The sequence below is a fragment of the Dendropsophus ebraccatus genome, chromosome 6 (genome assembly GCF_027789765.1).
Source record: "Dendropsophus ebraccatus isolate aDenEbr1 chromosome 6, aDenEbr1.pat, whole genome shotgun sequence".
In the NCBI taxonomy this organism is placed as follows: Eukaryota; Metazoa; Chordata; class Amphibia; order Anura; family Hylidae; genus Dendropsophus; species Dendropsophus ebraccatus.
Window position 1 is genome coordinate 62,870,352 of NC_091459.1, and position 16,782 is coordinate 62,887,133.

Sequence of the window (16,782 nt, forward strand, 5' to 3'; positions counted from 1 at the left end):
AGTGACCCGAGGACCCGGGAATTTAATGATGACAGCACCAATGATCATCAGTGTGCATAGTGAAGGGGGCCATGATGCCACTCTCCAGATCACCACCATTGCAATGGCGGCGATCTATGTAAAAATAAATGCAGTTAAATACCTTTTTGTCTGCACCCCTCAGTCAGTTAGGCTGAGGTGTGCAGACAAGGTATGTGTGGTGTGTATTGCTCTATACTCACCTGATCCCGGTGACTGGAGCGATGAATCGGCGATCCCGCAGCATCCTCTTCTCTCCGTCATCTGTTTTCGGCTCCCGTCGGTTTCCATTGTGTATCTTTTGGCTTTTTTCGGCAATCTTCGGCTTTCTTCATCCAGGTATGCTCTACTGCCCCCTAGCGACTGATTAGTGTATATAATACACTAATCAGTGGCTTTGGGGTGAAGAGGTAGCTTTTTTTTTTTCCCTCAATTTTTTTATTTTTATTTTGCGCCCTTCCGCCACTGAATGCTGATCAGCATCGCACGTAATTTCGCCAATGATCAGCAACTCCTCTTTTTTGGTGTAGGGTCCCCCCCCCCTTTTCCCCTTTTTTTCTAAATCCTACCGCCACTGTCTGCTGATAAGTACCGCACATAAGGCATTTATCAGCAACTCGTTTTTTGGCGTAGGTCCCCCCCCCCCTTACTGTTGAAAACATGTAAAAAAAAAACACCACATTAAACTACACTAGCCCACATTACATTACTTGAAATAAAGTTTTACACTACACCACATTACTTTTACATACCCCCCCCCCCCCCCATATACCAATCCCCATATTTAAAAAAATGGCCTACGGGGTGTTTTCGGCGGAGGAGGCATACACTCTTATTGCCTCCAACACTGAAACAGCCAGTGAGGATGAATGAGGGGATCCTTCTTTCCTCCATTCATCATCATTATCATCATCATCGTAATCCAGTGATGATAAATATCCACCTAGGCGTCCAAGAAGGACGCCTCGTGCTGCCCCCCTAGACATAGATATTAAACATCTGTTGAGAAAACGTGAGGCGTACTGGATCCACACATTGCGTACTCTGGAACCCCTTGGTCTCAATAGAGATTATGGGATCAACCATTTACATTGATTTGCTTTATTTTGACATTTGTTATCTCTTCTCTTTCTCAGCTACAAAGCGGTACACATGACTGATGAATTCTAGAGACGTGAGACGGTTCGCGGTATTTGTTTATACTCCAGTCACTATGTGTTGATACTCCATTCATTGATTTTTTTCACTACATGTGCTTTTTGTCTTTGTTTATGTTTATGTTTTGGTTACTATGATACCCATGACGTCACAGTTTGGCGCCAGACTATGTGTATTTAAATGTCCGTTGTATCACTGTGAAGCATGCTGTTGATCAGCGTTGATGTAATAAACATCCATTGTAGCAATTTACACCAGCGAGTGCTGGGATTCATTCCATTACTTTGTGACTTCATTGCCACGGGCACCGCGCCGCAGAAGTTAACGGAGTGCCGGTTGTTTGAACTTTCTGTTATATGCTATAACACGAGCACCCAGCGATTCAGATGACTACCTCCACGAACACGACATTGGCGTTCAGTGATGAGGAGATCACACGAGTGGTAGATCTGGTTACTACTCCAGCGGAGTTCCTGAGGATACCACCAAGCGAATTTAAAAAACGCTCATATGAACGGGATTCTAAGAAGCTAGTGGGCTATGAACTGCATGCTGCAACATTGGCAGAATACGTGCGAGGAAACAAAATACCGCGCGGATTGAGAGTCAATCTCAGACCCACTTTCTTCACAGAAGATACCGAATATTGTGCTGATTTTGAGAAGATAGTCAACAAATGTGCAAAAGATATTATGACCCTGACGATTGCAAGGATTCAAAAAGAAGTTGCAACTATTCGTGAACAAATTAACGCAACAGAAACGCAACTGCAAGACTCCTTGAACTCAGAAGAATTCACTAAACTTAAGAGACTGTTGATTCTCATTTGACAACGTTCCGCAAGGACATTGAAACCAAGAAGAGAAATAAATATCTACGTGATTTAGAGGACTACAACAATCATCGCGTGTATAAATGGCAAGATCCATCCTTTCGTGCTCGAGGTTTTTCCAGGAGAAGAGGCGGGGGTTCCCGCTCATCAAGCTCAAGCAATGAACGACAGTATCCCCAGCGCCCTTTTCAGAGAGGACGTCCACGCCAACCACCCGAAAGACCCGCAGAGGAGGGCGGAAACATCCGAGGAACTTCCAACGGAGCGATGACCCGGTCGCAGGTATGAACCAGTCATTGGTCATCAATATCTCCTCTGTTACATTGACACCGACCCAGATTAGGGTCCTTGAGAAGGGGCTGTCATTCAGCCCCATTGAACGTTTTGACACCTTTTCGATGGACATTGATCTATCTAGGCTGTTTCGAAATATAAGACTTAAGACTTTCTTTGGCAAAATGGATAAGGTTCCCTTAAGCCAAGTTGATGCTAGCTCTGAACTATTGCACTTAAGTGACTTGGGCCTTAGGAACCGTAGTGCATACAACCCTCCTAAAACTGATCACGCTACAGAGACCTTTGTCAAATTGGTCCTATCTGAAGCAGATAAGTTCAGAAGAAACTATGAGAGGGGTATGCACCACGTACAAGGGAACTTCTCCAGGGATGAATTTGAAGCTCTTGACTCTCTCCTGAAGGAGAAAAATTGTATTGTTAAACCTGCAGACAAGGGGGGATCTATTGTTGTGATGGACATTGATATGTATGTCAGGGAAGTATACCGACAATTGTCGGACAGTGACACATACAAACGTATTTCCAGCAACCCAGTACACACCATAAAACAGAAAATTGACACTTTGGTCAGTAAATATTCCGAAATCGGGATTATTGATCCACCCTTGGCACAATATCTCACCAACAAAACACCTATTACGCCAGTACTATACATCTTGCCAAAAATTCACAAACGGTTGGACGACCCTCCTGGTCGTCCAATCGTTGCTTCTACCGATTCTATCTTGAGCCCTCTAGCCATTGTGTTGGAAAAAGCACTCACCCCTCTAATTAGGCAAACCAAGTCCTTTTTACTTGACACGGGTGATTTTTTGCAAAAATTAGAAAATGTGGGTTCAGTCTCTGGTGATGCCTGGCTTGTGACGATCGACGTGGAGAGTTTACACACGTCGATTGTACACGAGAAAGGCATCAGAGCAGTCAGGGAACTACTTCTTCAGTCTAATTATACGTCTGAACAATGTCAATTTTTTCTGGAATTACTTGGATTAGTGTTGCATGAAAATTTATTTTTTATTTGGTGATTCCTTTTACGTCCAGCAGCGGGGATCTGCGATGGGGTCCAATGTGGCCCCCCCATATGCAAATGCGTACATGGCCTTTTTTTGAAGATAGATTCGTTTACACCCACAGTGGCTTTAAACGCCACGCGAAATTTGGGTATCGCTTTATTGATGACGTCATTTGCATATGGGAGGGGCCACTGGAAACACTTCTAGAGTTCCATTCTGACCTTAATGCCATTTGGGATGAATTAAATTTCACTATGGTACACGATCAGTATCAAGTACACTTCCTAGACACCACAGTTATAAAAAGACCAGATGGGACACTCTGTACTGATTTATACCGTAAAGACACAGACCGCAATAGCCTGCTACATTTTTCCAGTGGTCATCCACACGCAACAAAGAAGTCTATACCCATTTCACAGATAGACAGAGTCAAGAGGATAGTCACTGACCCACAAACATGTGAACTTCGAGTTTCGGAGATGGAAGATCGCTTTACAGCAAGGGGGTACCCAAGAAAGGTGTTAGCAGCTGCGGCTAACCATAGGAGGGTGGCACGGAGTTGTAGTCCACTTCCGAGAATCCCCTTTGTCAGGAAATTCCATCCATTAAATTACATAATTGACAGATCGGTTCAGAAATATTGGCACATCTTGAGTGATGCTCACCCAGAAATACAGGAATTTAAATCCCCTCCTATTTTATGTAACAAGAGAGCACCGAATCTCAGAGATAAGTTGGTTAAAGCTGACCTAGGTCATCAGAGAACCATGAGACAACCCACGTTCAGAGCCAGCAAACAAGGCACATTCCCCTGCTTGCGATGTCAGCAATGCTCTAACATCATCCGTGGCGACACCTTTACTCACCCACACACAGGCAAAAGATACAAAATTAGGGGCCACTTCACTTGTGACACTCGCAATGTCATCTATAGCCTTAAATGTCCATGTGGGATGATGTACATTGGGGAAACCATTCAGAAGGTCCGAGATCGGATCGTACAACATAAATCGTCTATCAGACGTCAGAATCTTATGTTACCAGTACCCGCACATTTCCATACACATAATCATCAAATCTCACAATTGCGGTTCCAGGTCATTGAAGAGGTAAAACTACCTAGAAGAGGTGGGGATATTAAACATCTGTTGAGAAAACGTGAGGCGTACTGGATCCACACATTGCGTACTCTCGAACCCCTTGGTCTCAATAGAGATTATGAGATCAGCCATTTACATTGATTTGCTTTATTTTGACATTTGTTATCTCTTCTCTTTCTCAGCTACAAAGCGGTACACATGACTGATGAATTCTAGAGACGTGAGACCGTTCGCGGTATTTGTTTATACTCCAGTCACTATGTGTTGATACTCCATTCATTGATTTTTTCACTACATGTGCTTTTTGTCTTTGTTTATGTTTATGTTTTGGTTACTATGATACCCATGACGTCACAGTTTGGCGCCAGACTACGTGTATTTAAATGTCCGTTGTATCACTGTGAAGCATGCTGTTGATCAGCGTTGATGTAATAAACATCCATTGTAGCAATTTACACCAGCGAGTGCCGGGATTCATTCCATTACTTTGCCCCCCTAGACATGTCATCCCATCCTGCCCCCTGCCCCCCAGACAGGTGACCCCAGACCCCCAAAATTATCTGCCCCAGATTCCTGTCTTTGTGGCAACGGCTGGAATCCAAATTAACCCAACAGGTCTAAGAGAAATAGACTTTTTTAAGCTCTTTTTCTCTGATGACCCTTTAAATTTGATGGTGGCGCAAGCAAACTTGTACGCGCACCAATTTCTAGCCCAGAACCCCTCCTCTTCTTTTGCTAGGCCCATGGCATGGACCCCTGTTGATGCAGCCAAAATGACACCATTTTGAGGACTCCTGCTGCACATGGGCCTAGTAAAAAAAAAACACAATTCGGCATTACTGGAGTGGGGATATTATATATAATACCCCACTTTACAGAATGGCTATGACCATGGTTTCGCTTGGAAGCCCTCCTAAAATTCTTGCATTATAATGACAATGCAAGTTGCCCCCCACGAGATGATCCCTCATATGACCGACTGTACAAAGTAGCCGGTCATACAGCATTTCTCAGCCAAATTCACTGACATGTATATCCCAGAGAAATACATCTCAGTAAATGAGTCCCTCCTGAGCTTCAATGGATGACTCCATTTCCGCCAGTGCCAGAGGTTGCGGTATGGCATGAAATTATACAAGCTCTGTGAGAGTACCTTAGGGTACACTTACAGATTTAGAGTACTGTATATAAGGGTAGGGACACCCAAATCCAACTCCCAGAATGCCCTACCCGTCCTCTGAGTTATTGGGAAGATCATTTGGGAACTAATCTTCCTACTGCTGGATAAAGGTTATCACCTGTATGTTGATAACTTTTATACCAGCATCCCCCTGTTTCGGTCCCTCGCTGCCCGAACTACTGCAGATTGCTGTACGTTCCAAAAAAATCAAAGAGGCCTCCCAAGTCATCCGGTTACACAACTGATGGCAAGGGGTGCGAGCAAGGCCTATGCCTGTAAAAATATGCTGTTGGTCAGATATAAGGACAAACGCGATAACCTTATTTTTACCACAATTTACAGGAATAGCGCCACCCCTGTTCCTGTACGAGGTACCACAAAAGTGGTGAACAAACCTGATTGTGTTCTAGACTACAATCAGTATATGGGAGGAGTTGATCTCTCAGATCAAGTTCTCAAACCATATAACGACACAAGAAAAACCAAAACGTGGTATAAAAAGGTGGCCGTATATCTGGTACAAACAGCAATGTACAAAACTTTTGTGCTGTAACGATGTGCCGGCCACCCGGTAAAATACCTGGAATTCCAGGAAGCAGTAATCAAAGCCCTGATATTCGGCAGCCATGGAGAGGGCCCCAGCGCTTGATATGAAGGAACCCGTATCATACAAGGACAACATTTTCCAGTTGAAATCATCCACACTGGAAAAAAAGGGGAGATCCCAAAAGAAGTGCAGAGTGTGCCACAAAAGGGGGATAAGGAAGGACACCATTTTCCAGTGTGACACCTGTCCTGATCACCCCCCCCCCCCCCCCCCCCGCCCCCGACCTCTGCATAAAGGATTGCTTCAAGGCGTACCACACGTTATTGGAGTTCTAAATTTTCTAAATTCTGCCCCTTATTCTTATTTCAGGGGTCACGTTGATCTAGGGATTGTTCTGATTGCCATTATGGAGTCAGGAAGGAATTTCTTCCCTGTGATGAGGCTGCTGTTGTCTGCCTTACAAGGTTTTTTTGCCTTCCTCTGGATCAAAACAGGTTGAATTTGATGGACTCCTGTCCTTTTCAACCTTATAAACTAATAATTAGCATAATACTCCCAAATTAATTAAAAATTGTCCCTTTTCCCCAACTAAATAGGCATGGCCCCCATTCCCATTAGAGGCTTGCCATGTTGCATTTACAAAGTCTCTGTGCTGCTAGGACAGTAGAATTTTGGACATTTTGGAAACTACACCCCATAAGGAATCTAACAAGGGGGAAGCGGGTATATGGACCCCTTGTTTAGGACACAATAGTGCTGTGAATGTAAAAAAAAATGGTATATTTCATCTTCACAGCACATGTTCTACATACGTGCCCATCACCAGTGGAGTGCATATGCTCACTGCACCCCTTGTTAAATTCCTTGAGGGATGTAGTTTCCAGAATGGGGTCACTTGTGGGGGGTTTCCGCTGTCCTGGCAGCACAGGAGCTTTGTAAATGCGACATGGCCTCCATCCTCCATTCAAGCCTCGAAATGGCGCTCTGTCCCTTTGGTGGCTTGCCCTGTACCCATATGGCACATTATGTCCACATATGGGGTATTTTCATACTTATTTTGCATTTATTTTCTCTTTTAACCCCTTTTGATAATAGACAAAAATTAAGGCTAGACCAACATTTAGTGTAAAAATTTTTTAATTTTTACACTAAATCATTGATCTAGTCTTTATTTTTTTCATTTTCACAAAGGGTAAAAAGATAAATAAACACGAAATGTGTAGAGCAATTTCCCCCAAGTATGGAAATACCCCACATGTGGACATAAAGCGCCATGCAGGTGCAGGGTAAGCCTCCAAAGGGAGGGAGCGCCATTTGGCTAATATGGATGGTGAATGCCATGTCGCATTTACAAAGGCTCTGTGTTGCCAAGACACTGGAAACCCCCCACAAGTGACCCCATTCTGGAAACTGCACTGCCCAAGGAATCTAACACTGGGTGCAGTGAGGATGTGGACCCCTTGATGACGGGCACATTTTGTGCCGTGAAAATGAAAAAATGAAATTTTCCACATTGTTCCACATTTGTGCCAGTCACCAGTGGGGTCCATATGCACCGCTTGTTTCCAGAATGGGGTCACTTGTGGTGGTTTTCCACTGTCCTGGCAACATAGGGACTTTGTAAATGCAACATGGCCCTCAAAATCCATTCCAGACAAATCCAGCCTCCAAAAGCCAAATGGCGCTCCTTCCCTTCGGAGGCCTGTCTTGTGGCCGTATGGTGCTTTATGTCCACATGTGGGGTATTTCGGTGCTCTGGACAAACTGCTCTACATGTTTTGTGTTTTTTTTTTTCTCTTTCTAACCGTTGTAAAAATGAAAAATTAACGGCTAGGCCAATGTTTAAGTGTAAAAAAATATTAATTTTTACACATCATTGATCTAGTCTTGACATTTCTCATTTGCACAAGGGGTTAAAAGAGAAGAAACAAAACATGTAGAGAAATTTCCCCTGGGTACGGAAATACCCCACATGTGGACTTAAGGCGATATGCGGCCGCAAGAAGAGCCTCCAATGAGAAGGAGCACCATTTAGCTTTTGGGGGCTGGATTTGGGTAGAATAGATTTCGCGGGCCATGTTCCATTCAAAAAGTCCCTGTGCTGCCAAGCCAGTAAAAACCCCCACAAGTGGCCCCATTATGGAAACTACACCCCAGAAGGAATGTAACAAGGGGTGTAGTGAGCATATGGACTCCACTGGTGACGGGCACAAATGTGGAACAATGTGGCGTAAAAATGGAATAGTGAAATTTTTTACACTATAATGTTGGTCTAGCCTAAATTTTTTATTTTCACAAGGGGTTAAAAGAAAAAAAAAACACACAATGTGTAGAGCAATTTCCCCATAAATACCCCACAAGTGGACATAAAGAGCCATGTGGGTGCAAGGCAAGCCTTCGAAGAGAAGAGCGCCATTTGGTTATGGAGGCTGGATTTGGCTAGAATGGATGATGAACGCCATGTCACATTTACAGAGCCTTTGTGCTGCCAAGACAGTGAAAACCCCCCACAAGTGACCCCATTCTGGAAACTAAACTCCTCAAGGAATCTAACAGGGAGGGCAGTGAGGATATGGACCTCTTGATAACAGGCACATTTGTGCCGTGAAAGTGAAAAAATGAAATTTTTCACTTTCACGTCACATTGTTCCACATTTCTGCCCAACACCAGTGGGGTCCATATGCTCACTGCACCCCTTCTTAGATTCCTTGAGGGGTGTAGTTTTCAGAATGGGGTCAATTGTGGGGGGTTCCAGTGTCTTGGCAGCACAAGGGCTTTGTAAATGCGACATGGCCCTTGAAATCCATTCCAGTGAAATCCAGCTTCCAAAAGCCAATTTGGCGCTCCTTCCCTTTGGAGGCTCGTCCTGCGCCGGTTTGGCACTTTATTTCCACATGTGGGGAATTTCCGTACTCGGGAGATACTGCGCTACAGGTTTTTTCTTTTCTTTTCCTTTTATCCCTTTGTGAAAATGAAAAATTAAAGGCTAGAACAAAGTTTTAGTGTAAAAAATTAATTTTTTCTTTTTTCACACCATATTGTTCTGAAACACCTGTGGGGTCCAAATGCTCACCCCTTGTTACATTCCTCAAAGGGTGTAATTTTCTAATCGATGTCCCTTTAGGGGTTTTTTATGTTTTGGCACCTTAGAGCCTCTGCCAACCTCAAGTGGTACAGTCAAAAATGACCAAATATAACGGAGGCATTGAAATTCACTAGGTGCTCCTTTATATCTGAGGCTTGTAGTTGCGTCAAATAGCGCAATAAAGCCACATATGGGGTATCTCTATAAACTGTAGAAATGGACAACAAATATTGGGGTGCATTTTTCGGGTAATAGGTTAATAGTTATGAAAGATATTGGATTACAATAAAATTTCTGCACAGAAAATTGACATTTAAAATTTTTGTACACACTTAGCTTTTATTTCTGTGACTCACCTAAAGGGTTAAAGCTTTTTCTGGATGTGCTTTTGAAGAGATTGGGGGGTGCAGTTTCTGAAATGGGGTGCTTTGTGGGGCTTTCTAACATACAGTCCTCTCAAATACACTTTAAGCCTGAACAGGTCCCTAAAAAAAATCCTACTTTGAAATTTTGGTGAAAATTTGGAAAATTGCTGCTAATGTTTTTAGCTTTCTATTGTCTAAAAAAAAAATTAAAAAAAGTTCAATAAATAATGCCAACATAAAGTAGACATATTTCTAATGCCATTTAATATATAATGTATTTGGCATAACCATTTTCTGTATAAGCAGAAACGTTTTAAAGTCGGAAAAATACAATTTTTTATGTTATTTTTTTTTTTTCATAAAGATTTGTTATAAGTATTGACTCCATTTTATCAGAAATGTAAAGTACCATATGTTACGAGAAAACAGTGTCAGAATCATCCGGATAGGTAAAAGCATTCCCAAGATTTTAATGAATAAAGCGACACAGGTCATATTCATAAAATTTGCCTCGGTCCTTAAGGCCATTTCAGGCCCTCTCCTTAAGGGGTTAAAATCGCTCTATTGTCCTGCTTATAATGCTTTTATCCTTTGGTCTATAAGGCTATTTGAGGTGTCACATAGCCCCAAATGTGTTTATTTATTTATAAAATGGGGAAAGGGGTATGATTAATACTTTTATTAGGGGAGAGGATTTTTTATCAATTAAAAAAAATGTTTATTTTTAAACATTAAGTGGAAGTCCTCCTGGATGACTTCTTGTATTACTACTCTGATCTCTCATTGAGAGCTATGCAGTATAGATATACTGCATAGATCAATGAGATCTGTGTTCTATTGCTCTCAGCTGCTGCAGCCATTACGGCACAGACACCCGTCCAGTACAGAAGTGGGGACCGCTTCTCCGCTATTGTGTCGCGGTGGGGCAATGCCCCCACTAGACCACCAGGTATGGGGGAAAATAGCAGTTTAAATGGCGATCAGACTTTGCCCACTAATTGCTGCGGTCCTGGGCTGCAAATAGTATCCGGTGTGGCGTTGGTTAAGAGAAGGGTCGCCGCGCTCCCCCCCCCTGAACCCCTAGGGATGCCAGGGGGTACGCCCTGTGTCCTTAAAGGGGAACTCCAGGTAGAGGTAAAAAAAATGAAACTTCTGCAGAAGCATAACCCATTACTTACCTATCGATTTCCATTTTTTAAACTACCAAAAATACATTTGTTTTGGGGGGTTTTGTGTTTCTGCACTTCCTGGTTTATCAGTTTTACACAGTACTACAGGTTCCAGAATGCAATGCTTTCCCTCAGCTGTTTATCACAGTACCCCACCCTGCCTATTCCCCACTCAAAGCTGTTGCAGAACATCTAGGTTGTGTTCATACATTGCAGTTTCATTGTGTTACTGAATTATTTGCAGTAATTTAGGATTTCATTGTGGTCCCACCCACACAGCACGCTGTATTCTCAACCTGTAACACCACACAGCGCTCTGTATTCTCTATCTGTAACACCACACAGCATACTGTATTCTCTACCTGTAACACCACACAGCACACTGTATTCTCTACCTGTAACACCACATGGCACACTGTATTCTCTACCTGTAACACCACACAGCACTGTATTCTCTACCTGTAACGCTGATATTGGAATAAAATAAAGAACTTTTTGATTTTTTTTTCTTTTCATTTCCAAGCACATCCCACAATAAGGCTCTGATCCTCTCTGCCGTTTAGCATCATTTACTTGTGTTACTGCATAATTTTTGTGAATACGCTGCAGTACTGCAATGATTCTCCAACATGTGTGAACATAGCCCTAATTTCACTGCACAATTAGAGAAATCAGTGCAACACCTGCTTCTGGCCATTCAGAGATGGTGAATCACTGAGGGGATTGGGTGATCCAGCCAAGCCTCCTGTGACATCATGCCCCCTGTCTGCATCATCAGCCTGATCTCAGCAAACACACACAATGTGAGAAAGAGGCATGGAAGATTTGTCTCTTAAGGTGGCATAGCAGAAGCAGCAGGAGACAATGTGAATTTGCACAGGGGCCATTTTTTCCACTTCCTGGATTTCTATCAGCTACCAGTGTGGCAAAACCATACAGATACGGTAATAGATTGTATAAACACATCTATATAACTTTTAATGTACTTTTAATAGAAAACAAGTTTTTCTTACCCAGAGTTCCCCTTTAAGGGGTTAAAAAAAAAAGTTTTCCCATAAAATAGAATTACGTACACCAGTAATACAATACGATAATATACTATTCTGTTAATCTCACTTACTTTGACACCAGGCCTTCTTACAGCTTTATTTAAAATAGAATTTTTGTCAGAGAGGGCAGAACACTGTAATCCACTTTGAAATGAATGTGAAAACGCATTCAGAGTTAACCAACGAACCTTCTTCCTGGTGTATTTCTTTCTTTCATCCTTTATGTAAAGGTATATTATCAATGATAAAATACAATATTGTTCAGTAAAATATGCATACAGTAACATATATTTTAGCCATTACTTACAGTTGATCTTAGTAAAACCACATTGGCTTTCTCCAAAGAAGAGGGTACACAGTTTGCCCAGACACTCCATTCAGGCTTCCAGTAAAAGAGAAGCAGAAGGATTCCACCTGATATACAGTAGCCAATGACACACAGAATAATCCATAGAATACTCAGCCTGTAACCAAAAATGTCCTAAAAACATAACCAACATTATAAGTAATACATACAGTAACTGTAGCAATAGCTCTTACCAAAGTATATTTTCCTTCAACCCACATATAAAGGCATATAAAGGTTTTCCATATTGTATATGACAAAACCTAAATCATGTACTGTACTACTAGACTAAGCACTGCTGAAGGTTTCAGCTTTGAAGCCTACAGAATTGCTGAAGGTTTCAGCTTTGAAGCCTACAGAATTGCAAGTATAGATATGGATTTTACTATAGGCTCTGCTATCTGCACTGTGCCCCCAATGCACCGAAATGACTTATTAAAAAAATAAGCCATTTTGGTGCACTGGGGGCATAAACAGGGCAGAAAGGTAAGAAATTCAGAGCTCTGTGCACTAAAGGGACATAGGTTACATCAACCAGACCACTGCTTTTAGAGCAGAGTGGTAGTCAGTAACCTTGAAAACGAGCTGTCAACGATGGGAAGGACACAGCAGCATATCGGAAGGTGAAAAGTTTGCTAAATGAATGTATTTGCAAACATACTGTATTTAAATTGACAAGACCTACAAGTATGACCATTACCATCATGAGTGTGTTGAGTACATTGTAACAGATATTCGGGCAGGAGACATTCCTAAGAGACAAGTCCATTTTTAATCTAGATGTATCTGGACAATATACCCCACAAGGCCAAAAATAAGTACCTTATTATTCACTTTATAAGATGTGCCTGACTATAAGGGTGGGCTCATACTGAGGAATTCTCGCGGATGATATCCGCGGAATTCCGCGGTCTTTCCGCGCGCATGTCCTCAGTATGAACCCACCCTAAGAGATACCTCTGGTTTAGACAACTGAACTCAGGAGAAAAAAATAATCCACTAAAGCAGGGCTGGATCTCTCATCACTACTAGATAATCAATTTTCCTGATGACTTGTGTTTAACGCGAGTGCTGTAGATACTCCGAGATACTGGCGTTGCTCAACAGTGCAAGGGCAAAGTCCAAATACACTCCAACAAAGAAAAAACATTGGGGGAGATTTATCAAACTGTTGTAAAGCAGAATTGTCTTAGTTGCCCCTAGCAACGAATCAGATTCCACCTTTCATTCATCACAGGTCCTAAGGAAAATGAAAGGAGGAATCTGGTTGCTAGGGGCAACTAAGACAATTCTACTTTACAACAGTTTGATAAATCTACCCCATTGTGGTACTCACCAGCTTGAAAATGCAAAGTGGATACTTCATTCTATAAAAAGCATGGTGTGGGACACTGACAAGTGAACAGGCTACAGCTACAAAGAGACCGATGCACACAGATTTCTCCATTTCTCTGGACACAAAATATCCCAGTAGGTTTCTGATATAGCTACTTTTATATCATTTTTAAATTATATGTTGTTGTTTTTTTCCGTTGTTTAAAATTATTGGCTCTCATTGACTGGTCATATTGATGGAGGACAGGAGGAGGAAGATTAGTATTTATAAAAGAAAATAAAGATGGAGCAAACTGCATATGAAGAAACATTAATTTATAGGTTTTTTTTTGTATTGCACTTTGACATGCACTTTACACTTTATGGTATATTATTGTCAGGGTTGAGCAAAGCAGTTGAACATTCATTTCATGAGAGTTGCAAACTTTAGGTCGGATTCGGGAATATTCATGAACTGTATGCAGTATAGTTGCTACAATAGTGGGACTATTAGTGGGACTATTATGACTATTAGTGAGACTATTAGTAATGTTTTGTTTAACAGCTGTTGTAACAATATCAACATTTGGAAAATGACAATTTAAAAGAAAACGTCAATCAGTCAGTCAGTGATTTAATTTTTGCCATGGGCAGCTGTGTACCTTGGTTGATCAGCAGTGTAAAATCAATTTTCTCCTAGGACAGCAGTGGACATTAGTGGACCAGTGCTATCAAATCAATTATTTTTTCTTTGGATTGAAGTAAATGTTGGCGGATCAGTGGTGTATACTTACCTTTTTTCCTTTGCTAGCATATGACATTGGTGGATCAGAGGTCTAAATGATGCTTTCTCCCAGGACAGCAGTAAACCTTTTCAGACCAGCGGCATCAAATCAAGTTTTCTTCTAGGACAGCAATGGACGTTGGTGAGTCAGCGGTGTATACTTATCCATTTCTCCATGAACATCATTGGACACCAGTGAATCAGTGGCGTAAAATGAGAGTTTTTCTTAGGACAGCAGTACACATTCCAAAGGGGCCGGTCAGTACTATGTAGACTTTTGGAAACACACAGTTTAAGTGTTGAACTAGGTAGTTTTAATCTGAACTCTGTCCTAAACAGCCGCTCCATTGTACTGAAAGGTGGCTGTAAAACAACCATTCACTGATGAATGCACTATAAATAAGGCAAGGTAAACCTGCCTTTAAGCAACAAATAGCTGCTGGTAATTGCTTTAGAAGTTTCTTATATCACATTTTGATGACATCAATCCTCTGTCACTTATACTGCATCAAGAGCCCTTCCTATAGCTGTAAACCACACAAGAAACCACAAGACCCATTAAAGCGTTGCACAACAAGTACCCTATCAGGAACCATTGTGCAAGCTGTAAGCACCCTCCTAATATCTTAAAAACCCCAAGAACAGTTATTGTCCCGTTACCATGCGTGTACGGAAAAATAAGACATGATGGTAAGATTTCTTGACACAAGTGCCAGGGTGGAAACGCCATGGCTATGGTTAAAAATGTCCTCTTTGTGAACCATAGTCATGCGTATTTGTGTCTGGATAATCCTTTTCTTGGGGCATTGGTTGCACATTGTACTACGGTGAGGCATTAAGCTGGTGTGAATAATATATGCTATGTTGCAAATGCTTTGGCATGGACACTAAAATTAAAGATGGGGTTGTTTAAATAATCTGAATTAACTATGAGTATTTGCTACAGGATTATCCTATTAATGATTGTATAGCCATTAAAGATGAGCAAACCGGGTTCGGGTTCAAGTCCATCTGAACCCGAACGATCGGCATTTGATTAGCGGGGGCTGCTGAAGTTGGATAAAGCTCTAAGGTTGTCTGGAAAACATGGATACAGCCAATGACTATATCCATGTTTTCCATATAGCCTTAGGGCTTTATCCAACTTCAGCAGCCACCGCTAATCAAATGCCGAAAGTTCGGGTTCGGATGGACTCGAGCATGCTCGAGGTTCGCTTATCTCTAATAGCCATACAAAGAAACACTAACATTGAGTTTCTATATTAAAATCCTCTTTATTAAACATATATTGGAAAAAAAACACATAAAAAAAACGAATGATACAATAAATTACAGTTGCTATCCCGGAGGATATGACTAATGTTAACAAAATCACATTTACGACAGTTCCAAAAAGCAAAAAATTGTTGGCCAATGCATGTTTTGTAACCTTTTTTTGGGGGAGATTATGTCGTACAGGGTCGTAGTTGTATAGTGGAGGCCACCAATTACTCTCTGATTTCATTAATAACCACCTGCAGTGTATTGGCGCATGCTCTGTTGTTCCATCTCCACTAACATCCTGCCGCGTAGCCACCGGGGAGAGATGCCAAGGTGCTGATCACATAAACGGACGTGTGCACCGATAATATGGCCAAACATACCCCGAGACCTTACCAACCGGCACATTAGCCACTTTGACAACAAGGTCGAAGCAGACAACGAGCGGACAACTGCTCTGGTACTAATAATATTGAGTGATATATATATAATCAAAAGTGGCCAGATAGGTTACTTTTGTTAAACATCTCCTTTATATAAAGTGCATGTGCTAATATGAGTAAAATCACATTAGTCAGTGCAATAATTTAAAGTGGTCTGGTCAGTGCAAAAACCTTAGAATAACTTATATGAGCCAAAGTAACCTATATAAAGACAAAGTAATAAATTATGTGTGCAAAAATATTTCATTCTAATTATCATAAAGTACATAGACAACATTATTCAACATTCAGTGTTTGATATATTTGCACATAATGAATACTGTTGTCCCAACCCCAACCCACTTTATGGTCACAAATGTTGCAAACGGCTGAATGGTGTTTTCCGCCCTGAAGACAGAAAACTGCCAGACTGCTGACCTCAGTGGGCTGTTCTTTGGAGCAGAAGCACTGGTAGTCTTTCGTGCCCTGTTTTGCTCGTTGAGTGCCAGGGCCTTGCAGATGTCTACTGGCTGACACTGCATACCTACCCCTTTTTCCTTCTTACCCACAATCTTTAGGCTACTATTACACGTGCCAATGAAAGCCCAATAATAAATGTAAATGAGCGCTGATCTGCTAGATCCGCGCTTGCTTACTGGGCCTATTACACGGCCCGATAATCGTTTTAACAAGGGCTGCAGGGACATTGTTAGCGATGTCCTTGCAGCCCTTGTTTAATTTTTATACATTACCTGTCCAGGCTGCAGGGATCCTCTTGCTTTGTGCTTCTCCCTGGGTCAGTGCGCTCCAGCTTCAAAGCGGTCTGTCTCAGCTGACAG

At 41.8% G+C, this 16,782-nt stretch overlaps 1 protein-coding gene across 3 annotated transcripts in view; it reads right to left on the reverse strand.

The window, feature by feature from the left end:
* LOC138795670 (probable cation-transporting ATPase 13A4) overlaps window positions 1-16,782 on the reverse strand; it is a 276,072-nt gene that overhangs the window by 238,734 nt on the left and 20,556 nt on the right. For all 3 annotated transcript variants that reach the window (XM_069975055.1, XM_069975057.1, XM_069975056.1), the window contains 2 exons: window positions 12,125-12,298; window positions 11,889-12,035 (listed from right to left, as the gene is read on the reverse strand). In XM_069975055.1, the coding sequence (XP_069831156.1) occupies window positions 11,889-12,035; window positions 12,125-12,298 (321 nt within the window). The remainder of the gene's footprint in view (window positions 1-11,888; window positions 12,036-12,124; window positions 12,299-16,782) is intronic.